This window comes from Brassica napus, chromosome C9 (genome assembly GCF_020379485.1).
Source record: "Brassica napus cultivar Da-Ae chromosome C9, Da-Ae, whole genome shotgun sequence".
Classification (NCBI taxonomy): Eukaryota; Viridiplantae; Streptophyta; class Magnoliopsida; order Brassicales; family Brassicaceae; genus Brassica; species Brassica napus.
The window spans coordinates 25,808,759-25,833,993 of NC_063452.1; the positions used below are offsets into that span (position 1 = coordinate 25,808,759).

General features: G+C 44.0%; 1 protein-coding gene and 1 long non-coding RNA gene across 2 annotated transcripts; both read right to left on the minus strand.

Annotated features, from left to right (window-relative positions):
- Positions 1-20,977: 20,977 nt before the first annotated feature.
- Positions 20,978-22,384, minus strand: LOC111211520. Its single transcript, XM_022712676.1, has 2 exons — positions 21,572-22,384; positions 20,978-21,469 (listed from the first exon to the last, which is right to left on the minus strand). Exons 1-2 carry the CDS (start codon positions 22,382-22,384, stop codon positions 20,978-20,980), a joined length of 1,305 nt encoding a protein of 434 aa, XP_022568397.1.
- An 802-nt stretch (positions 22,385-23,186) lies between these two features.
- On the minus strand, positions 23,187-24,758 carry LOC125592962. Its single transcript, XR_007328784.1, has 2 exons — positions 23,776-24,758; positions 23,187-23,637 (listed from the first exon to the last, which is right to left on the minus strand). It is a non-coding gene; the product is annotated as an uncharacterized LOC125592962 (long non-coding RNA).
- Positions 24,759-25,235: the final 477 nt, after the last annotated feature.

Here is a 25,235-nt window from a genome sequence, read left to right on the forward strand (position 1 = left end):
CGAATTGGTCAACCAGAGGTAGACTTAGCCAACGATCCGGAAGAAAGTGTTCCCTTTAATGTGCTCGATGCTACATTTATTCTAGAGTTTTCTTCGTCACAAATGTTCTCGATGTTTTTCCGTGACTCACTTGGTTTCAATGGATACTGAAAGAAATGCTTTGATGATTGAAGATTTCTCGTAGAAATTTTTATACGAAAATGGCTTTAATTAAAGCCAGAAAGGGCTTCAAGACTTTGGCTAATCGTCGAGTTTCAGTTTGATATTGGTACAGATTTTCCATACGCATGATTGCGACAAGAAATGCTGTGTAGTCTTTGAGATTATGTTCATGATCGTCTGGATATGTTGCTAGCGTTTAGACAAATTTTAGATTGTCGTTTGCCTAATTGGGACGATTTGCTTTGACGAAAGCGTTTTCTTGACGATTTGCTAAAGTTTTTGAAGTTTGAGAGTATACGAGTATAGTATATGTACCTACTCCCCCTTTTTTTTACGAACGAAAACGGTTGAACTGATACTTTGAAAAGTTGTGTACGTTTCTTCTTCCGAGGTTTGGAATGATCGATAATCCGAGACGATTTACAGACGACGCTGGGACTGTGACTTGGTTGTTTCCAGGTTGACGACTTGGAATATGTCGGTTTTAAGAAAATCGCTAGAAATGAATCGGTTTTAAGACGACGTTCGTGTCTCTAGTTTTTTCTCTCTTTAGGAAGCGAGCTGGATATGGGTGGTGATCGTTTCTCGATTTTCAGAGAGTTTACATCAGTTTGCAAGATATGGCTGAACAGTCATGGAACAATATACCGGGACAGGAAAAATTGCCTAAGACTTAGTTTGCTAGACTATCCACCTAGGTTTTAAGTTCCCTAAAGTTCTACGGCAGTCTCAAAGGCGTTTCTATTTCTTAGTAATTTCCTACGAAAGTTCCAAGCCTGATTTCAAGTCGGAAATACCTTAGTTCTCTCGAAGATTCGGGTTAGCCTCTTCTCCGTTTTGCTTGCTCATTTGCCCTTACTCTTTTCGTGTCTGTCTGCCCATTTCGAATAGCAAGAATATAGATTCTTCCTGGACTTCTCTGCTTTCCTGGCCGTGTTTAGGCTGCTGTCAATATTTGCGGTTTTCGTGATCCATGTTTCAATCTGAGTATCATTGGGTTTACGAAAGGGAATGAGCATCTCGTCGAAAACTTTTTTAGAGTTTAGGAATAACCAGGGATGATCAAGAGGTGCCAAGGATGATCAGGAGGTGCCAAGGATGATCAGCAAGATTTTCCAGGTGATGAGATTTTGGCGACAGATCGAGGCGCGAGACGAAGATGGTGAGACCGTGGAGAGAGGCGGATGGGCGAATTTTGATTCTCGGATTTCGCTCCATCTCTTTCCTTATCCGAGATTCTTTTTCTACGATTGCTGTTAGACTTTCGAAGGTTGTCAAATGTTGCGAACTTTAGTTTTACGAAAGTTTTTTCAAAAAATAATATCGAGTTTAATTTTACGAAAGTTATTATGCACAATGTTATCGATTTTAATTTTACAAAAGTTGTTTCGTAAAAGGTTGTCGAGCTTAATTTTTGCAAAGGTTATTTCGCAAGATGTTGTCGAGCATAATTTTACGAGATTTGTTCCGTAAAAAAGTTTTCAAGTTTTGGTTGTACGAGAACCGTGACGAGTTTATTATTGCTACCAAACTTAATCGCAAGTTTTTCTCATATCCGTGGGATTGATCCGTGGAAGTTTCGAGTAGTTTTTTTCAAGTAAGATTTAGGTGACAAACATCGACAACTCGCGGAATTTGTTACTATGGAAGTGATACTTGAATTCTTACGAAACCTTTGGCTTCAGAAAATATTTTAGCGGTGGGGATACGATCTCCCGTTTTGCTTTATTTAGTCTTCGTCAGCCGTTTTAGGTTTCGGCTGATTCTATAGAAATTAACTTCGTCTCTCTGAAAGTTATTTGGAAGAAGTACAGCAGTGGGGCTTTCATAACCGATTTGCTGCGCTTCCTTTTTATACGATAAGTCTAGGATTTTTTCGAAAGATATTCGGAAGAAGTACATCGGCGGGTTATGTACCAGATTTGCTGTGCTTCCTTTTTTCCACGACCGACCGAGGGTTTTTCCGCAAGATAGTCAGAAGAAGTACAGCGGCGAGTTATGTACCCGATTTGCTGTGCTTCCTTTTTCCGCGATTAACCTAGGGTTTTCTGCGGTTTGGGGAGAGGAAGTTTTAATTTTCCGAAAAGTTTTCGAAAAACGTGTTTTGGTAAAACCCTTACATGTTGAGATTTCTTTAGTTCAGTAATGAGCCAAACTTACGGGGTTTGATAAGATTTATCGTTTCCCTTTACGTTTAGAAAGAGAAATTGCGAGCTCGTTTCATTGGACTTCCTGTGACGAAAAGTCGCGGAAAGGTTTTCGATTTTCTCAAGAACTGTGGCGTTTGCGTAAGCGTTGGGCATAGGCGCAATGGCAGCTGGAGTTGTCTTACCAGCGTTGTTGCGAACTGCGATTTTGTCTTTCATATTTCCAGACATTGTTTTGATCAAGCGTTTTGCGGCTATGAGTTAAAGTAATCCGTACCCCCTCCTTCTAGCGCCAAACTGTGGGAACCAAAATTCCCACTGTCGATTTCCCTTTAAATAAGGAAAGTTAGGAAAATCCTAATTTCCTAGAGGTCCCGGATCTCTGCTAAACCACACGCCAATCAATCAGAATATGAGAATGAAAACGATGAAAATATAAGAAATCGTAAAAAGAGAGCAAAAAGAAGTCTTATTCCGAATTTCCGTATGAGCGTTTACAACAAGGTAGGAGCCTCGGCTACAAAAGCTGTCGGCGAGTTCCCTAGTTCTAATAACATAAGACTGCAGAACCTAGTTGAGTCGCAGCTCAAAATAACAAAAACGGAAAATTTCCTAATTGCTCTAAGTGCTAAGTTTGCTCTGAATCGAATACCCTTTGCTTCACACCTAGGACTCGTTATATACTTACTCCTAGGTCGATTTGCGCCTTTCCCCTTCTGCCCTTAAGCCATCATAGCTCAAAAATGGAGATATTCCCGTTTTCCCGATCTTCGTGATTATCTTCCGAAACTTCACATTTATCCGCGGAAACTTGATATTTATCTTTCCTTACGAACCAAGCACAAACCGTCATAAGGCTTATGGGTTTTCAGTTAAGAAATCGTAAGTGGGCTTCGAGTTGCGTTTTAGGTCTCTTTGGGCCGTCTTTGACTCGAAACGTTTATTATGGTTTCTTCGATAAAAACAAACTTCCTGCGGTTTTTATCATAAAGTTTGACTGATGACTTCGAATGATGGGAAACAAAGAATGGTTTAGCCATGACCTACGGGAGATAGCATTAAAGAGTAGACGAGAATGCATGGATTCGTGTCGTATCAGCGTTTTGGGAAAGCTAGGTCGCTACATAGCGACCGAGCCGTGTACGTGCTTGGTCGCTACGTAGCGACCGAGCTTGGCTGGAGCTTGGTCGCTATGTAGCGACCAAGCCGTGTTCGTGCTCGGTCGCTACGTAGCGACCGAGCTTGGCTTGAGCTCGGTTGCTACGTAGCGACCGAGCTTGGCTTGTGCGTGGTCCGATGGTAATACTTGAGCTTGTCCGTGGCCGATTTGGATACGTGTCCGTTGCCTTCGGACAATCGGTATTTAGTGGTTCGATTGAGATTAGAACAAGATTTTACCGCAAGGCTCTTCGTAAACATTTCTTTACGAAGATTACTTTTCGTAAAAATATTCATGCTGATTTTTACAGACTTTCAGACATTGATTCCGTCGTGACCGATTTTGACCCCAACATAAAGTCTAATTAATCAATTAAATCAACATTCAAACTCAAATACCCAAAGTGATACATTTGCTTAGTTTTTATACTTAGCCAAATATAAAGCTTTACAAGCTTTTTGTATCGTTCACTTTGGACCTCCATTTCTCATTCAAAACAACTTCGATTTTGACCAACAAATACACTAACTCATAGTGTTCACGGTAACGATTACATCATGCCCAAATTCTGATCTTTCCGACAGACGTCTCCGTCAAAAAATCCATTGGAAAAATGGTACACCATTTTGTCAAAAACGAGTTCTAACAGGTTTTGATATACCGGATGCTTGTGAAACAAGTACAGGATCGAGGGAAGCTTAGCGAATATGTCCCATTCTGTTAACATTTCAACGTCAATCAGGATTCATTTGCTAAGATTTTGTTTCGAGACACTACTTCACTTTTTTCTTCTATGTTCTTGTGTAGTTTTATTTTGTGGACATCATTTCTTGTTATGGATTGTTGTAATAACACAACTCCTTGCAGCACCGAAATGTACGGAACTTCGTAAACTGATATACTCTATATTATTAAAAGCATACAATCTGAATAATTCAGTTTACATAATGAATAACCAGTTTGACAAAAAAAAATTCTTCTTCCGTTTTATTTTAATTTTCGTTGTAAAGTAAAATTTTCCTTTCAAAATAAGTGTCGTTGTAAAATTTCAATGTTATTAGCTTTATATGCTATTTTATTTTCTTTTTAGTTAAAATGTGGTTAACTGCATAGATAATAATGTTTTATTTTTAAAATATATAAAATTTAAATATTTTTTAATATGTGTTACCAAATCTGAAATAACAATTAAAATGATGGAATGAGTAAAAATAAATTATCTAATAAATATTTCAAATGAAAAAAAAAAAACCAAAATAGAGAGAAAACAAAATCTGCATTTATTACTAGCTGGGCGCACGATAGAGTAACGCCTTTGAGGTTTAAGCATCTATCTTGGTGGAGAAGACAGCCGAATCGCAACAAGAATCAGTCTCTCTTCGTCCTTCGTCATCGACTCTCACTCTACTGCCAAAAAGGTATGGATCTTCCTTCTCTATGAACTTTTCTCGATCGCCTATTGATTCTAATACATCTAGCTGGACTTCGAGGATTTTACTCCTCTTGTCTGCTTGGTAACATAAAGGTTCTTTAAGAATCGATGATTTAGCATAAATATATGAGCAGCTCTTATGTTATAAAGACGTACTTGTCGAATTGGCGTTCTTATAGGTCCACGAATGAACATAAGTCTGTGTTTGATTTACCTCTGCTTACGTGTCTTTAGTAACCTCACTTGTCGGAGTTTGTAATCTCCTCATTTGGAACATAAAATTTGTGTGTATGTTACTGCCCAGCCCTGGTGTTTGTTTGGTTCATAGTACAAATTCGACACAATTGAAGTATCTACAGTCTATTAGACTCTCCCCCAAGCAAGGTTTATTTTTGCATGATCTAACTGCATCTTTGATGTGTCCTGATACAGGTTACAAGCTAAACAATGGAAGATGTACTAACCGAGAATCCTCCCCCTTCAAGATTTATCCAAGAAGATCTTAATAACTTCGTCTCACCATCCCAACCCCTCCCATCTCCTTTCATCAACTTCTCAAACCCCAAACCGAAACTGCCTCTCCGACCATCTCTATTCATCATAGCCCTATCTTCACCTTCCCTATACGTCTTCCGCAGCTTACCTTCAAAGACTCTCATTGGAACTCTCATCATGCCTGAAGTCCCCTTCTATGGAAACACCATTGAACCCTCTTTGCAAGACGAAATGAAGAACCCTAAGGAACAGACACGCAACCGGATCTGATGATATGAACTCGATCTGTAAGGATTGAGAACTGATGGATCGTTTAGTCACACAAAGGGCTGCGGATGACCCAATGATACTACCAGATGTTTCGATGGCCGCTTGATGTGACGCACAAGTCCGGCTCAACGAAAGGGAATTCACGCGGAGATAACCTCACCAAGAGAACAAGGATGTTCTAAGCAAAGAACAAAGAGAGAAAACTCAAAATTGAATAAGAAAAAATCGAATATCTTTATTCATGGATGTGTTCTCATACTTATACAACTTGTAGTCAAAGGAAATAAATAGAAATGTATGAAAAAGAGACATAGGAAGTAGATAATTGACCAGATCTAGTCAAAGCACAGAAAAACATGTTGAATGGTCGAAATTAACCATTCGGCTACCCATGTCCAGATTCATTGTAGCCGACAGCTCGTCCTGCGGTAAGGAGCAGCACACGTCTGGTACGGTCTTCATGTTCGGATGGGAGATTCTCACGGACTGTTCGGGACCAAATGGAGGCTAAGTCATCAGAAAGCTTCAAGAGTCTTGCCTTAGAAAGATTTGGAAGCTCAAAGTTCATGAACTGATCGAAGTGTCGGACAAGGTCGGTTTCGGGTTCTACTCGGTCGAATTCAGTTCTGGCTTGACTGATGGTCTTAGAATGACGAACATGACGGGAAAGGCGAGCTTCAGTACGGTTGATTCGGTCATCTGGTCGTGGGTTATGCTGAAGCTCCAATCCGGACGTGCGCGGGTCGATCCGGTACACGGCCCGATCAGTCTGTTCGGCCCGATCGGAAGACCGAACCTCAATTGAATTGTTCCGGACGTTCTGATCCTCGTACTGGTCTGATTCCATGGACTGATCCTCGGACTGGGACACATCATTCCCTACTTCTTCAAAAGGATTTGTCCACAAATCCGGATCATCTACAAGAAAAAGAGAAAGATCAGAAACGTTAAAGCTCGAAGAAATATCATTCTTACCTTGAAGATCAAGCTGATAAGCATTGTCATTGATCTTTTTAAGGATCTGAAATGGACCATCGACTCGAGCCATGAGTTTGGACTTTATTTCTTCCGGAAATCGCTCCTTTCTCAAGTGAACCCAAACAAGATCACCTTCCTTGAAATAACCTCCTTTCTTTTCTGGTTGGCATGTCTTTTATAGATCTCGGTCTTAGCCTCAATGTTTGCACGAAATTGTTCATGTAGTTTCCTGATAGTGTCCGCCTTCCATTTGCCATCTGTACTAATTCTTTCACTCAAAGGCAAAGGTAAAAGATCAAGTGGACACAAAGGGTTAAATCCATAAACAACTTCAAAAGGAGAAAACTTTGTAGCAGAATGCATTGCATGATTATAAGCAAATTCAACATGTGGTAAACATTCTTCCCAAAGTCTAAGATTCTTTTTAACCAAAGATCTAAGCAGTGCATACAAGGTTCGATTAACAACTTCAGTTTGACCATCAGTTTGCGGATGACAAGTTGTAGAAAACATCAATCTCGTTCCTAACTTAGACCACAAGGTTTTCCAAAAATAGCTAAGGAACTTAGCATCACGATCAGAGACAATGGTTTTAGGCATCCCATGCAATCTAACAATCTCTCTAAAGAATAAACCAGCAACTTGCACGACATCATCAGTTTTGTGGCAAGGAATGAAATGTGCCATTTTTGAAAATCGATCCACAACAACAAAGATTGAGTCTCGTCCAGCCTTAGACCTAGGCAATCCTAACCCGAAATCCATAGAAATGTCTACCCAAGGATGAGAAGGAATATGAAGGGCAGAATACAAACCGTGGTTTGAGGCTTTGGACTTAGACTTCTTGCACACCACACATAGGCCACAAATCCTTTCCACATCTTTCATCAAACTCGGCAAGTAGAAGTGATCATGAACAGCTTTGTAGGTTTTCTTAACACCAAAGTCTCCCATAAGACCTCCTCCATGAGCTTCCCTGAGAAACAATTCCCTCAAAGAACATTGGGGCACACACAAGCGGTTATCAAAGAATAAAAATCTAGAATTTTGAAAATATTTCCCAAAAGCAACCTTGGAACATTTTCGAAAAATCTCTTTGAAATCCTGGTCAGATGCATACAAATCTTTGATAAACTCAAAACCAAGAAACTTCATTTCAAGGGCTGAGAGAAGAGTATACCTTCTAGACAAGGCATCAACCACGACATTCTCCTTACCTTGTTTGTACTTGATCACATAAGGGAACGTCTCAATGAACTCCACCCAATGAGCATGCCTCTTGTTTAGCTTCTGCTGACCCTTAAGGTGTTTCAGAGACTGATGGTCCGTGTGGATGATGAATTCCTTAGGCCAAAGATAGTGCTGCCATGTTTGAAGAGCCCTCACCAATGCATACAGCTCTTGGTCATAGGTGGGGTAGTTGAGCGTGGTTCCACCAAGATTTTCACTGAAATAGGCAATGGGTCTCCTATCCTGCATCAACACAACACCAATACCAACTCCGGAGGCATCACATTCGATTTCAAAAGTCTTAGAAAAATCAGGAAGTACAAGTAAAGGAGCTTGAGTTAACTTCCCTTTGAGAATCTGAAATGCCTCTTCTTGAACTTGTTCCCATTTGAACCCAACGTTCTTCTTGATCACTTCAGTGAGTGGGGATGCTATGGTACTGAAGTTCGGAACAAACCATCTATAGAACCCGGCCAGGCCATGGAAGCTCCTTACCTCGCCCACGGTCGTTGGACTCGGCCAGTCTCGGATGGCTTTGATTTTCTCCTCGTCCACTCTAAGCCCATCTGCACCTAAAAAAAACCTAGAAAGACCACATGATCTGTGCCAAAAGAACACTTTCCAAGATTAGCAAACAGGCATTCCTTCCTAAGAACCTCAAGAACGGATTTTAGGTGCAATTGGTGATCATCAAGGTTTTTGCTGTAAACAAGAATATCATCGAAATAAACTACAACAGAGTGACCAATGAGCGACCTTAAGACATGATTCATTAGGTGCATGAAAGTACTAGGTGCATTTGTGAGATCAAAGGGCATAACAAGCCACTCATACAAACCTAGTTTTGTTTTAAAGGCGGTTTTCCATTCATCACCTTCTTTCATCCTAATCTGATGGTAACCACTTTTCAAGTCAATTTTAGAAAAGACTCTGGAACCATGAAAATCATCAAGCATATCATCAAGACGGGGAATATGATGTCGATACTTTACCGTAATGTTATTAATGGCCCGACTGTAACACCCCCAAACCGTCCTAGAGATATGGTCGATCAACCGGCCAAAAATCAAACAAGAATATGACCGATCGACCGTCCAACACCCAGGGTTGGAGATGAATGAGCCAATCGGCCAGCCAAAAATCAAACAAGAACATGACTGACCGTCCAACCCAACACCATGGTCCGGAAGCGCTACTTGACGGGTTAGGGACGATCCGGCCAGAGTCACAAAATTTACTCCACGACCTAGACCAGTTCATCCACTAACTCGTCCCGCTGCGTCAAGGAACAAGGCTTTGCAACCCGTACCTAGAGTTAGTGTTTCCGTTAGATCGAGGCCTAAGGCTTTTCAACCCGTACTACGACCTAACGTTGTGTTAGACCGGACTAGTCAAATATCAGAGTACTCATGAAGCGCATATAAAACAATTACTTTTATTGATTTAGGAAATATTCATACAATGAATAATTCAAGACTGGGCCCGGCCTAATACCAAATCGAGTCAACATAACACAATTCATAATACCGTTTACTAAAGGCATGAAAATCTACACCAGCAGTCCTAACGTCCAGCTCCAAGCTATTCTATCATCCTTACCTAAAGCGACCTGCAAAAAGGACAACGAAGTTGGATGAGTAATCTAGTATTACTCAGTGAGCTGGCGGCCTCTACCCGAAACCTAGACTCTAACCTAGAAAACCCAAAATAACAATCAATCTAGCCCTAGCATGCAATAAAAGCTAAGGCTAAGCAAACCGTTACTAAGTTAGACTTGGCCTCCTGCCATGATCTAGCTTCAAGTAACGGGAACCTGCATTTAAACAAGTCAACAACCAATCCCTAGTTAACCATATATACGCTTGAGTTCAGTACTCATGTAGTGTTAGACACTTAGACTATACAAGTATAATTAACCGGTCGACCAACAATCAGACAAGAACATGATCGGCCAACCAATGATACCACATAGCTTATAATATCCACCACCCTTCACAAGCAATCTCTCAAACAAATACAGGCCAACGTTAGGCCTACAATAATGAAATACACACCAAGTCTAATCTGGTACCTGAGCCAGAATTAGGACTTAATGTCAGAGACCTGCAAGCAAACAATCAACAACCACAACCACAACAATAATAAGATAGTAACTATCAATGACTCGATCTAACTCGTAACACCATATATCGGTGCTACACGGACTCGAGGGTTCCATAACCCTTACGACACTCTAACACAATACTCTAACCTGGGCCCTGGTGACTTCGTGTTCCTCCTCTTTATCGGTAATATCCTATCTCCCTACCACAAAGGCCAGAAGAGGGAACTTTCAACCGACCGCAGCCCACAGTCCTTCGGGTCACCGCGCGACAGCCCACAGTCCTTCGGGTCACTGCCACATTACACCGTCGTGTAATACTCAGCCATAGGACATGACCCCATTCGTCTGAGTCTTCCCGATCCAGCAAATAAGGGGTTTCCTTGAACCCGCTGGGTACGAGGCCGAGGAAACACTAAGCACCCTGTGGGAACCAAAATTCAAACAGTCGAGTTTTGTTAATCGGAGGAAAGCCAAGTTAACTTAGCCTTCCCTGAAGGTCCCGGTTATCTGCTGGGCCACACACAACACGATCAATATGAAAGAATAAAATGAAAATAATCAGAAAAAGAGAATAAGAGGATCTTATTTCCGAATTCGCGTTTGAGCGTGAACAACAAGTAAAGACCTAGGCTACAAGAGCTGTCGGTACGTTCGCTAGTCTAGCGACCTAAATCAAAACTAGTTGAGTCGCAGCTCGATTAGTAAAAACGGAAAAAGATGCCTAAATTGCTCTAAGTGCTAAGTTGCTCTGATGTGCTCTCATCTCCCCTCCCTCTTCGTCCTAGGTCCTCCTTATATACTCCTCCTTAGGTCGGTTTACCTCTTCTTGGGCCGGATTTGTCGCGAAGCGGGCTTTTCCATATTTCCTTCTTCTTTGTGATTATCTTCGGAAATTTGACATTTATCTCTTCCCGCGGATGAGATAAACCGTCATACCAGTCTTTTGGCTCAAGTCTTTTGGGACCATAGATGGGCCGTTGTCCGCAATTCGGACCCTCTTTGGGCCGTATCGAGACTTAAGCGTTTTTACGATTTTACTCGCGAAGTACCCGTTGGTATAGGCATGGTTCTTCCAACGGAACCCCGTTTCTTCGCATAGCCGAGGCAGTAGGTGTTAAGTTAACCGTAACCTGCTCTACTACGAAGAATAGGAAACCGTTCGAGAGACATAACCTTCCCAACTTCCCGAATACTTTCGACAATGTTTTTTAAACGGAACATTGGTGTCGTATCCACGGACCCGAAGACTGAGTTACGGAAATTTCGAACGAAGATGCATGGTTATGGGATGGGACCAGGTTCGGAATGGTCCACGGAGAATTGGCCGCGCTCGCCAGGCTAGCTGATCTGTGCCACGGTCGAGCTCGCCGGCGAGCAGACCGGCAACACGGTCGTGCTCGCCGGGCGAGCTGGCTCGTGTCACGGCCGAGCTCGCAGGCGAGTTGACCGGCAACACGGTCGTGCTCGCCGGGCGACCTGGCTCGTGTCGCGGCCGAGCCCGCCGGCGAGTCGACCGGCAACACAGTCGTGCTCGCCGGGCGATCTGGCTCGTGTCGCGGCCGAGCTCGCCGGCGAGTCGACCGGCAACACGGTCGTGCTCACCGGGCGAGCTGGCTCGTGTCATGGTCGAGCTCGCCGGGTGATCCATTTCGGCTATTCGTTTTCTCGGCTTTTGAAGTTTTGACCGAGATTCGATTTTTCTGAGGACTTTCGGACATCGATTCCGTCGTGACCTATTTTGACCCCAACAGTTAGCCCCCCAGCTAGCTAGGATCCGTGGACCTGGGTGTTAGGTCCTAGCTTGCGGTATGGTCTGTTCTAGGTGGAATTAGACGTAATCGTTTGTCGAAAGATTGAAGTTGAATAGTAAAAAAAAATTGTATAAGTAAGGGAAGTAAGTTTTTCAAATTCTTTACTCACTTCTTCCCTTAAGAAAAGATTCCTCCAAGATAGATATTTTTTCTCCAAGATCTCTCTTTGCTTAAAGAAAATGTCTTCAAGAAAAGGATCTTCAAAGAGGAATTCTTCCTCACACTCGTCTTCGGATGACTCTTCTGCCAATGAGGTGATCGCCCCGAATGAAGAGTTTGAAGTTGAGGAAGAAGCAAAGGATGCGTACTACAAAGCTCTTTGCGGCTCGCCTCCGCCTTCGCAAGACATTCCGATTCCTAAGAGGCCCGTGAGGTCGCCAAACGCACCCCTCACGCCGAGCATGGTCTCTCCCGACTACCTCATGACTCTCAGGGACTTTTACCAGATTCCAAGTGGAGTCGTATTTCGGATCCCGAGTGGCAACAAAAGTGCGAAGAACCCTCCGGAAGGTTTCTTTACTTGCTACGAGGCCTTCCTGGTGTATTGCCGCATGTGGTTTCCGATCCCTGGTACCATCGTCCGCGCGCTTCACCACTTTGGGACTTCGATCAGCCAGCTAAGCGTTCCGGCCTTGTAGTATTGGCTCGGCGTGTTGATCTCGAGTTACAAGTTAGGAATGGATCTTAACCCTGGCGACTTCGAGGGATTTTGGTCTACGAGAGGAACGGGGATCGATGGCTCATACCGCATGGCGCCTAAGAAGGGCATGGCTATAATTTAGGGGCACACTTCACATCCTAAAACATGGTTTGAGCGCTTTTTCTTTCTCCGGATAGATTGAGAGTCTGTCGAGGAGAGCTACCTCCACCTATTCCGTCGGGAGTGGAACTTCACCCGTGGTAATAGGAATAGCTATGTTTTTCATTTTGATACCTTGAAAACATGCGAAGATGATTTTTTTATTATCTTGCAGTGAACAGGATCCTTCCGCCGACTCCTGCCGATCTTTTTGCCAAGCAAGATTTTCTCCGCGGCAGGCCGTTCTTCTGGAATTCCTTCACCGTTGAACGGATTCGGAGCACGGTGGAGCTCCATCGATCTTAAGCCGTCTCTCAGCCTCTTGACGTTTCGTATGACGTAGAACCAGTCATTGATGTCTTGCCTGCTCAGAGGCAGAGAACCAGGTCTCGGAAAGGCAAGGGATTTGCCTCTGAGAATGTCTTGGGAAACCCTCCGCTGCCAGAATGGAACCCTAGTTTCTCCCCAGGGGAAAGAAGTGGAACCAGCGAGGTTCCCCTCCCAGCGACTTTTTTGCCGACCTCCCTCCCGGTTTTACTACTCATGAGTCGCTGGACGAAGAGTCGAGGAGGAAAGTAGTCGCCGAAGGCTCCAGCTTAATCAACGAGGTTTATCCTTTGAACTTTGATCTAAATTATATTTTTTTTTTGTTTCCTTCTCCGATCTTAAGTTCGTGCAGGGGATGAGGGTGTTCAATGCGGCGCTCGACGGAAGTTTCCGGGAGTCGCGTATCTCTCACTTCAAGGCCGAGGAGGCTGAAAGAGAACTCTTTCAGTTTCGAAAGGAGGTCGAAGAACAGAGCCGGAGACAGGCTAAGCTCTATTCTCGGGCCCTTGTCCGTGCGGAGAGGAGACGAAAGAGAGCGATTGTTGCCGAAATGAAGCGGAGGGCTGCTTTGTTTGCCACCGAATTCGACAGCTTTAAGGATGCTCAAGAATTCGTGGGCGATTTTCGCGAGTGTCGTGGCTCAGTTGCTACCCTCTACAAGTCGCAGAACGAGGACTTCTCTTTTCCTGCCGAGGTCGCTGAGATGTCGGGTCTTATGAACGGGTGTGCCCATGCCGAATCCTTGGTTCCTCCGATCGAAGGAAGGGTCCGACAGCTTTGGGATTCCATCGAGGTCTCGGAGGACACGGCGGAAGCGGGAACCGGTGTTGGTGATGAAGGTGCCGGAGTTGCGGACAGAGAGGTGGACCAGCCTGCGAGCTCGTTCGGGGTCTCCATGTCCGGGTTCTTCGACTTTGAGCTTTGAGGATTGTTGGGATTATTTCCCTTAGTTTTATTTTGAGGTTTGATGTATCTAGGCCGAGTGTGGCCGTATTTGATTTATGTGTGTTATGGCCTTGAGAGGCTATGTGAACTATGTGTTTGAGACCGGCCTTTTGGTGGCTTTGGGTCCTAGCCATTTTTGCGGCTTCTATATATATGATGAATGATTGACATTCTGTGCGTTTTAGTTTATACCTCTGCCAAGTGTGAGGGAAAGATACGAGTAGTCACTTCGTATCTTAACTCTTAGTTTATCGTCTTGTTCGTTTGCTCTTACTGAACGAGGGCGTTCGAAAACGTTTAGGAGTTTCGCAAAGTTTCGTGAGCGTATTAGATATAGATGATGGGACATGTTTTTAAGATCTCGTATCATGTCTTGAGATGTTAGTGGACCAGTAGGACTAGGTTTAGGGCAAAACCTAGGTTTACTTTCGGCTCTAAGGCTGTGCGACGACTGATCAGCTCTCGTTTTGCCTGTGGGCGATTTCCACCTGGTTCTTTCCGATTTAAAGTCCGCGACTTGGCGCCGGCTTATATTACTTGTATGGAACGAACCGAGCACTCTCCAGAGACCGTCTGGAGTGCTGACCAAAATTTTGGATTTCTTGTATAGCGCGCTATGGTATCCTCGTCGGATGTAAGAGAACCTTTACTTTTATGAAAGGTTTGACTACGAGTTCTTTTTTGAGAACGTTTTGGGTTTGTCCGTCGGGGCCAATCGACGGGCAATTTGTTTTTTTTTTATTTAGAGTCGCAGACGGACCGTGTGTTTGGATAATATCTCTCGAAAATATTTACGACGTCTCGCTTTTTCCGAAAGGTATATCCTTTGTAGTGAGAAAGTTACGATCTTCGTTTTTCGAGAAGATGTATTTGGTCTTGCTTGACCATTGATACGCAGTGATTGTTGTTTAAGTTAGTTCCCATCCAAGGACTGCTTGAAAGGTATGCGTGTTTGGAGACCCTTGTCTTGGGTGTTTCTCAGGTTAATCTCCGATTGTTGTGGCCTATTGCAAGTGAATCGGGAGACCGAAATAAAATGAGTTTTATTGGAATAGTTTCGAAAATATCGAGTACATGTGTGGATATTCCGAAATTTGTGGGAGTATACGAGTATACGTACCCACCCCCCCCCCCTTCCCCCCCTTTTTGGAGAGGGGGATAGCTGAACTTGTCAATAGGACAAGCTGCCTACGTACCTCTTTCGAGGATCAAGCCATCTCGTAGTTCTGCTTTGTTGTTGTGGGCGTCCTACTCGTTGGATAGGGGTGTTCCTACTCGTTGGATAGGGCCGTTTCTGTTACTTTGGCCGTTGAGGCTTTAGTTAAATCGGCGGCCGTTTCGTGAGTCGGGTTTTCTGCTGGTAGGGCGATGGACTTCGGGATCGCGTCGCTGTCCGGAGCCATTGCCTGGGCGAGTGATTCCGAATCGCTCTTTGTTGAACCTTCGGGCGTACTCTGAGTTTTCTTGACTCGCTTCGGGCTAATCGCAGGGGTGTTCCGAGTTTGTCATAGCTTATGCTCGGCCAAAAAGCAGTGCCTAGATTGTTTCTGGCATCCCCAGATTATTGCTGTTCCGTTTGGTGTTGGGAACTTGATGCCAAGGTGGTAAGTCGACGGTACCGCCTTCATTGCGTTGATCCATGGGGTTCCCATGATAACATTATAGATGGCCGGGTTATCGACTACGGCGAAGTCAACGATTTTCGTGACTTCCCTTGCAATGACCGGAAGTTTGATCGATCCTAGGGTCATTGATGTTGTGCTCGAAAAACCGGTCAGGGGTTTTGGTTCCGGGACGACTTCCCCGAGTTTGATGTTCATTCTCCGGAGAGTGTCGCGGAAAATGACGTTGACCGAGCTGCCTGTGTCGATGAGGATTCTTCCCACTTCGAGGTCTCGAATCACCAAGTCGATGACCAGCGGGTCGCAGTGAGGTTTATCGAGTCCGACGGTTTCCTCCTCCTCGAAAACAATCGTATCGTTTGGAGCGTTGTCGGTCGGGGACCGAGTCGTCCAGTTAGAACTTGTTTCCGCCTTTCTTCCGCAGGCCTTGATGGATGAAACAGAGTCGCGGTAGAATTGCGATTCTCCGATGATCATGTTTATCCTCCGGTGGATACTATTGTCTCCATGGTCATCCTACTTTCTTCCGCGTTTCTCGCCAGACAGGTTTGCGCGTGCGTCCCTCTCGGGAGACTCTTTATCAGTCCTGGGAGGGCGGTCGGAATCCAGGATGAGGTCTTTTATGCTAGTGACCTTCGAGAGGTCGCCAGCGAGGAGTTTTGCGGCTAGCCTTGCGCCGAGAACTATGCAGTTCGTAGTGGAATGACCTTTGGTCTGGTGGAACTCGCAGTAGGAGTTATCCTTGTACTAGGTGATGGTAACAAAGTGACCAATGAACGACCTTAAGACATGATTCATTAGGTGCATGAAAGTACTAGGTGCATTTGTGAGATCAAAGGGCATAACAAGCCACTCATACAAACCTAGTTTTGTTTTAAAGGCGGTTTTCCATTCATCACCTTCTTTCATCCTAATCTGATGGTAACCACTTTTCAAGTCAATTTTAGAAAAGACTCTGGAACCATGAAAATCATCAAGCATATCATCAAGACGGGGAATAGGATGTCGATACTTTACCGTAATGTTATTAATGGCCCGACTGTAACACCCCCGAACCGTCCTAGAGATATGGTCGATCAACCGGCCAACAATCAAACAAGAACATGACCGATCGACCGTCCAACACCCAGGGTTGGAGATGAATGAGCCAACCGGCTAGCCAACAATCAAACAAGATCATGACTGACAATCCAATCCAACCCAACACCATGGTCCGGAAGCGCTACTTGACGGGTTAGGGACGATCTGGCCAGAGTCACAAAAGTTACTCCACGACCTAGACCAGTTCATCCACTAACTCGTCCCGCTGCGTCAAGGAACAAGGCTTTGTAATCCGTACCTAGAGTTAGTGTTTCCGTTAGATCGAGGCCTAAGGCTTTTCAACCAGTACTACGACCTAACGTTGTGTTAGACCGGACTAGTCAAATATCAGAGTACTCATGAAGCGCATATAAAACAATTACTTTTATTGATTTAGGAAATATTCATACAATGAATAATTCAAGACTGGGCCCGGCCTAATACCAAATTGAGTCAACATAACACAATTGACAATACCGTTTACTAAAGGCATGAAAATCTACACCGGCAGTCCTAACGTCCAGCTCCAAGCTATCCGATCATCCTTGTGGGAACCGAAATTCACACCGTCGATTATAATGAATAATAATGGAGGAAAACCGAGTGAACCCGTTTTTCCTTGAAGGTCTGAATTATCTGCGTAATCACTTTAGAACGATAAAAAGATAGATAATCGCTCAGAGGCGTTTTATTGAATAGTATGAATACAAGATTTTCTCCGAGAGGAGTAGAGATATGCTAACTATAGGAACAACAGGATAAGAGGCTGCCAAGACGTCCTAAGCCTTGTCGTGCTAGTCTAACACCTAAGCCCTAAGTTCACTAAGCTAGCAGGAGTTCTCTAAGTCTAAATTCTCGGATCCCCTTTTCTTCTGCTCCTGCTCTCCTTATATAGTCGCTCTAGGTCGGTGGCCCATCCTTCGCCTTTGGGCCCAAGTCTATCTTTTTCGGGCATATTCCATTTTTCGTCGATCTTGATAGTTATCCTCGAATCTTTACATTTATCGTATTTCTGCGAGTTTGGACAAACCGTCATAACTTTTATGGGCTCGAATCCCTTCTGAGAGCGTAGATGGGACTCTAGACCAGTCTGGATCCTTGCGGACCGTTCTTAGGCCTTTTGGCGTTTATACGATTTCTCGGTTTTGGTCATAAAACTTCGAGAATAACTTTAATCAAAACGAAACGAGAAGTATATGGTCCCGAAGGTCGGATATCACAGCTATACGGAAGATACGGGAGTCGAAGTAAGTCGGACAGGCCGGGATCAGGTCGAACTCGCCGGGCGAGCCGACTCGCGTGACGGCCGAACTTGCCGGCAAACACAACCACTCGCCGGGCGAGTGCAACCACACGACGGTTCAGCTCGCCGGCGAGCTGACCGGCGTGATGGTTGAGCTCGCCGGCGAGCTGACCCGCGTGACGGTTCAGCTCTCCGGCGAGTGGCTTTTGTGCGGGATTCGCTCGTTCCTTCACTTCCGATCTTTCTTTCAGTGAATGTTTTGCGAGAAATCCGTGAATAAGAAATAATCATAGCCGTTGATTTCGAAATAACCGTTTTTGACCCCAACAGTTAGCCCCCCAGCCCGTAAGACTCGGAGACAATTTTGCGGGCGAGTGATATGAATTAGAAATTGAAATCTTTGGCTAAGAATATTTATTACGAAAATCCACGTCACCCTCATATCCTTATAAGTAGCAACTCACCAGTCCTCATTCTTCACACATCTCTTTCTCTCACATTCTCTTTTCTTCAAACTACCTATCAAGAATGTCTTCCTCCCCAAGTGAAAAGAAAAGCTCCGATGTCGAGATGGGTGAGGCCAACTCGGCACTTCCGACTCCGGCCATGCACGAGGCTACTCCAACCTTCATCGCCGGGTTTCTTTCTTTCAAAGAGAGACTGTCCAGATGCAGTGCCGAGAAGGAAGGGGGTCTGATTCAGCCTGAGGTGCCAGCCATCCTTTCTTCGCCTGCGATGTCGTCCTCGGCTGGAGGAAACAAGTCCCCTGGTGATGCCACACCCCTCCCAGAATCGGCCATGGTTCCTGTTCAAGTTCCGGAGGTCTCGACTCAACCCTCGGGCTCTTCGACCACACCAGTCCCAGCTCCTAAGGAGGAGAAGGCGGCGGAGTTGATGCCTCCACCTTTGGATAGGAAGGAGATCGTCCTAGGTCTTCCCGCGTCCAGTGCTGCTCCTTTGACCAAAAGCCACAAGAGGACCGCCGCTGTGACCTAGATCGTCAAGAAGAGGAGATGTACCGCTGGCGCGGAAGGGGAGCCCCCGGGACCTTTGTCGCAACATCGTGCCAAGGTTTGTTTTGGCTATTTTCAGCATGAGCCACCTTGTTCTACGATTATCCCGACCCTTATTTTGTGTATAGTTTGTATACCTGATTGACGGGATGCTCAGCGACTGCGGATCAGAGATAGAGCGTTCGATAATGGGCCTGGCTGAATCGCGAGAGGCGTTGAAACAAGCCGAGGCCGCGTTGAAATCTACTGAAGCCACTCGTGCTGCTGAGCTCTCTCAGCTGGAGGTTCGGGTCAGCGATCTCGAGCGGGACCTCGGAAAGTCGGCGAGTGCATTGTTTAAGCTGAAGAAAGAGAAGAAGAGCAAGTCTTCCGAAGTCCATCGTCTCCAGCGTGAAATTCAGAACCGAGAAGAGTCGAGGACTATTGTTTCGAGGGATGATTTCCACGCTCGCCTGACGAGGATGGCTGTTCTGTTCGATTCCCTCATGGCGGTCCATGAGAAGGACCTGGCTCTGGCGAGCGTCGAGGGAAGCCTGAACGAGATCCACCTGCTTAAAGGCGACATGGTTCCGACTCTGGACTCCGAAGAAACCAGGCTGTTGTCTCGCAAGGAGGAATTGAAGGCTTCCGACGGGGACTTCGACTCGATCCTCTCTCAACTGTAGTTCGAGTGCACCCTCACGCCGTGTTCGGGAGAGACCAAGGGGCATGGCCCCGTGGCTGAAGAAGGTGGAGATGTTGCGAACGGGAGAGGAAACGACGAAGCGGCCGAGGGAGGCACTGGCTGTGAGGTTGAGGATGAAGGTAGTGCTCCGAGGAGTGCTTAGGGTAATGATCCTTTCGGGGATTTTTTTTATTTTCTGTTTTGGCCTGTTTGTGAGGCCACAGTTTGCATGTTTCGGGACTGGCCGTTGGTGGCTTTGAATCCCTGCCCTTGTTAGGGATTTTTGTATAATGCTTGGCTCAATCTATAAAACCTTTTCGGCTTATTATAAATCGAGAGAAATCCTAGTTTTTCGAAGTTAGAGGTCGAAGGAGTGAGTTGTCGTCTCGTTCCTTGCCCCCGGACGATCACCGTATCCATAGTCTGTTGAGCGCGCAGCTTTTGCTTTGTGCGAGGACTCGTGAAAACGTATAGACTTAAGTGAAGAGACAAGTTTTGGGATCTCGTATCGGGATGTCGATATAATGCCTTTGAGATGTCAGGATCCAGCAAGACTGGGTTTAGGGCAAGACCTAGGTTTACTTTCGGACTAAGGCTATGCGATGACAACTCAGCTTTCGTTTTGCCTGTTTGCGATTTCTACCTTATTCATACCGATATAAAGTCTGCGAAGTGTTATCGGCTTATATGACTTGGCTTGGCATGAATCGAGCTACTTCCAAAGGCCGTTTGGAGGTGCTGGCCAAAATTTTGGATTTTCTTGTATAGCGCGCTATGGTATCCTTGTCGGATGTAAGAGAGCCTATCCTTTCGAGGGCGGCTAGTGTCTGTTTAGGACGTTAGGGTTTGTTTGTTGTGATCAGCAACAAAGAAGCGATGCCATTTTAAAGGCATTTCACCGTTAGAGGTATGTTGATTTTGGAAACAAGAGTGTTGTTTCCATAAGTGTTGGAAAGACCGTAATTTCAAGCGTGTTGCGACGTCTCACAATGCCAGAAGTTAATCTTTTTTTTTCTTTTTGAGCCGCGCTTTTTTTGGGGGGCTTTTTACCAAGGATGCTTTTTATTATGAGCATTCGTGGGTTTGTTGGTTTTAGCGTGATAGCTGATTTAGGCATTCTGGGCGAGTTCTGGACCGCCGTTCTGGCCGTTTGTCGGGTAGTGGGCTTAGCGACTGTAACGTCGCGTTTTTATTTTTGTAAAAGTTTCGAAAAGATCCGACTTTTTTCAAAGTTGTGGGAGTATACGAGTATACGTACCCATCCCCCCCTCCCTTTTTTTAAGATGGCGGGATAGCTGAACTCGCTGGGCGAGCTGCCTACGTACCCTTTTTTCGGGGATCAAGCCATCTCGTAGTTCTTTGGATCCACTTTACGATTAGTGGTAGTATTTCTAAAGATGCATCGCGTTCCAGGTTCTTTGGATCTTGACGTCCTGCATGTTTGCGATTTGGTATGATCCTGGTCGGACTACCTTTATGACCTTGTATGGACCTTCCTAGTTTGCTCCTAGTTTTCCTGCGTTACGTTCGGCAGTGTTTTGGAAGACTTTGCGAAGGACCAGGTCGCCTTCTTTGAACCTGCGATGGCGAACGTTTGAGTTGTAGTATTTTGCGGCGGCGTGCTGGTAATTTTGGATCCGTATGAGAGCTTGATCTCGCCGCTCGTTAATAAGATCGAGTTCGTCTAGCAGCATTGCACTGTTAAGATCTTCTCGTTCGGGGAGGAATCTTCTCCGTACTCCAGGAAATTCTACTTCCGCAGGGATCATACATTTTGTTCCGTAAACGAGGGCGAATGGGGTTTCACCCATAGCCCGTCTCGGGGTCGTACGATGCGACCAAAGAACTCCTTCGAGCTCTTCTGCCCATCGCCCCTTTTTAGCTTCTAAGCGCTTTTTTAACCCGTCGAGGACGGTTTTGTTGATGGTCTCTGCCCGGCCATTGCACTGTGGATATCTGGGAGTCGACTTGGTAAGTCGTATCTTCCACTTCTCGCAGAATGCTTCGAATCAGGTAGAGATGAACTGAGATCCGTTGTCTGTCACGATTTCGTAAGGGACCCCGTGTCTGGTGATGATGTTCTTTCATACGAAGTTCTCGACTTGTACGTCTTTGATACTTGCGTAGGAATCTGCCTCTAGCCACTTTGAGAAGAAATCTGTGAGGACCAGGAGGAAGCGTTTCTGCTTCGAGTTGTGTAACGGCCCGACGATATCCATAGACCATCGCATGAAGGGATATGGAGACGAGATGGACGAGAGGACTTCCGCGGGTTTATGGATTGTCGGCGCGTGCCTTTGGCATTTTTCGCACTTCCGTGCGAACTTCTCGCAGTCTTTGATTATAGTTGGCCAGTAATAACCATGGTGTTTTATTTTTACGGCGAGAGATCTTCCGCCGGAGTGGTTCCCACATGATCCGGAATGAACCTCCTCCATTACTCTTCTTGCTTTTTCGCCTTCGGCGCAGGTCATGAGTGGGCCAGAGAATCTCCATTTGTAGATTTCTCCTTCTACCGTTACATATCGCGCGGCCTGGATCTTGATTTTGCGGATCGCCCATTTCTCAGTGGGAAGCGTTCCGTTGATTATGTATGCCCGGATTGGCTCTAGCCATGGGCTGTCGCAGCCGTATTCCGACTGATCCACATTTTCTTCTGGTGGGTCTTCGACTTCCTCCGCATTTTCGATTTGTGCTCGAATCAGATTGGCGACCACTGGTGGTCCGGTGCTTGGGTGTTTGATGAACTCGACGGGGATTACTCGTCTTAGTCCAGAATCCGAACTTGATGCGAGTGCGGCCAACGCATCCGCCTGAGTGTTTTCCGAGCGAGGAATCCTAGTGAGGGCGAAGTGGTTGAAGTCTCGGGAGAGGTCTTGGATGAGTTCTAGATATGCATCCATTCTTTCGTCCCTCGCTTCGTATTCTCCGCTGTACTGATTTGCGACTAACTGAGAGTCTGATAATAGGTTTTTCTGCCTATTGTAAATGTTGTAGTATAGTGGGGTGAATGTCGAACCAGTCCTAGTGATGTGAATCAGTGAGAGTACAAGTCATTTCTTAAGCTAAGCAGATTCAATAGTGGTGAGTGTGTGACAAGTAACAATAGCAAACAGAACAATACAACAAGGTTTTAATCAATTTAGACAAGTGAATCCATGGGTATTGGGAATTGACTTCAAGTAACTAAGATCCAATCTAGGTGACAAGCTTTCAATCAAAGTAATCTCTTAAGTCTAAACACAATTTTAGACAAGTCCTATGTCTAGGTAAATGTCCATTTGCTTAGAAATCATTAAACATCAAATGTCTTTGGCTTAATTCAATCAAGCAATCTTTAAGTTCAAGTTTAATAACTATCTAGCAATTTTAACATCAAGTGTCCTTGGCTAATCTCACTAGAGCTTAGTTGAGTTGATTCAAACACTTCATCTAATCATGTCTGATGAGAAGTGTTTAGAAATCAGGTTTAGAGTGATCAAGACTAAACAAGCATTAAAAATACTCAACAAGCAAGTTCATACAAGGATCTAATACAATAACACCATAGATCTTCACTAAGTTACTCTAATCTCCCTAACCCATGAATTCTTAAGGAAACTACTCACTAATCTCCATGAAAACACTTAATCTCATAATAGATTGAAGCATATTCAAGTAGATACAATAGAGAATAAAGATAAACAAGGATTAAACAAGCAAAACGAAATTAAAACTCAAGAATAGATGATGAACAATGAAGAACAGCTCAAGAACAAATGTTTTCTCTCAAACTCTCAAAATACAAAATATGAAACTATAAAACTTTCACTCTCTACTCTTTGTTGTATTGTACTCTGTGTATTGTGTGTCTTCCTCCTTCCCCTTGCAGTCTCTTTTATAGCCTAAGTAAAGGAGGATGACAACACATCCATCATGTGAAAGCATAAAGCATAAAACACACTCATAAAAGTTATTCTCCACTTTCTTCCATTATAGAACACCTTTTGCCCCTTCATATGGCCAAAGTAGTCTTGCCTCTTCAGAAAAGGTAGAGAAAGTTAGGCCAAAAGAGCCACCAAACTCATGATAGACAACCCATCCCCCATGTTGCAAGCTTTAAAGAGATAAAACTCACTCATTAAAGTTTTCTCCACTTTCTCCATGTTGCACACACCTTTAGAATACCAAAAATAAGAAGAATAATGAATAGTAATGAGTTTTATAGGTTCTAAGTGAATAAAAATGAGTCTAAAGGCTTAAAATTCGAAGGCTATTGTTGATGTTGCTAGGGTGGCCGCTAGGAATGTCATACTGATATGTGTGTAGTATTTTGATCATAAATCCCTCAATACAGCTCCAAACGACTTGAAACCACCTCCATTGTAAAGCTAACTCAATTTACCATGTCTTCCCAAAAGACAAGTTTCAAAAGATATTTTAAGACCTTCATCCATGCTTGTCTTTCACACGTTCGGTTCAAGACTCCTCGAAAGCTCCTTTTGTGCTCTAATCACCTCCAAAACTCCAAACAATTCATCCAACACCTACAAGATGCAAATGTACATGCAATAGACTCTAAATGCAAATAAATGTAAGGTTAATGCATGAATATATATGAAATAACAAAGCTAAAACTATGCAAAATCACAACACATCAACTCCCCCACACTAGTCCTTTACTTGTCCTCAAGTAAACTTTCAAGAACATGGGAAGTGATGTTTCAATACACAAATGGAAATTCATGACCTTAAGAAACTCTTCAATGCCATCGTTGTGATATCCTTACAAAATCATACCAAATAGCAAGAGCAAGATGTTTTTATTAGCTCTAACTTCTCTAGGCCTATCAATTCCTTTGATCTTTTAACTCATTATCATGAATCCTCAAATCAACCAACTCTCACATTCAATAAGAAATATCATAAGTGAATTCTCGCAAATTGCCAATTGGTCCAAATCATTTGGTTTGGTGAGAAAAAATGGCTTAATGTGAAGAATGAGAAGGGTCCAAATACATTTTGCTATGGTGACTTACACTCAAGAATAGGAGCTTGATCATTATGCAAAATTTTTCTAAGAAAAGGAGCAATTAATGCATACATAAATCGGTTCTCATCATTGTACCCTTTTCCTAGACAATTTTTAAGTTCTACCCTTTCTTTTCTTCATCTCAAATCCCAAATGTACACTCATTTTCATCTCTTACCCAATGAACACTCTTTTCTTTTTTTTTCTTTGTCTTAACAACTATGTATCTTAGCTCAAAAATTTGTTATCCCCATTCTCTTATTTTTTTCTTTTTTTTTCTTTTCTTTTGGGGTTTTTATTGACACAATCTGAGCTTTTTTTTTTTTTTTTTTTTTTTTTTTTTAAGACACACTTTTTTGATTCATTTCCTTTACATAATCTTTCCCAATTCAATCCTCAAGATCAAAATAATTAAAGCACATCATTCCAACCACCATCCTAGATTCTAGCCCAAAAGAGGTCCTAATGCTAGCAAGAGATGAGAACAAATCAATGTCGCTCCTAATACTCTCAAGATTTTGCACATGACAAGCTTTCACAAAAAGACCTCACTCAACAATTAATGATGGTTTGAAAGAAGGGAAGGGTTTAGGGTATGGACTACCACTTGAGTTGTCAAAAAGATTGGTAAAACGGTTTATACAAGCTCAAGTGTGTGTAAAGCCATGATTTAGTACTCAAGAGACCATAAGCAAGAAGCATTAAGTTCATTTTAGTCAATTAAGATCGGAGTTGGTTTCAAA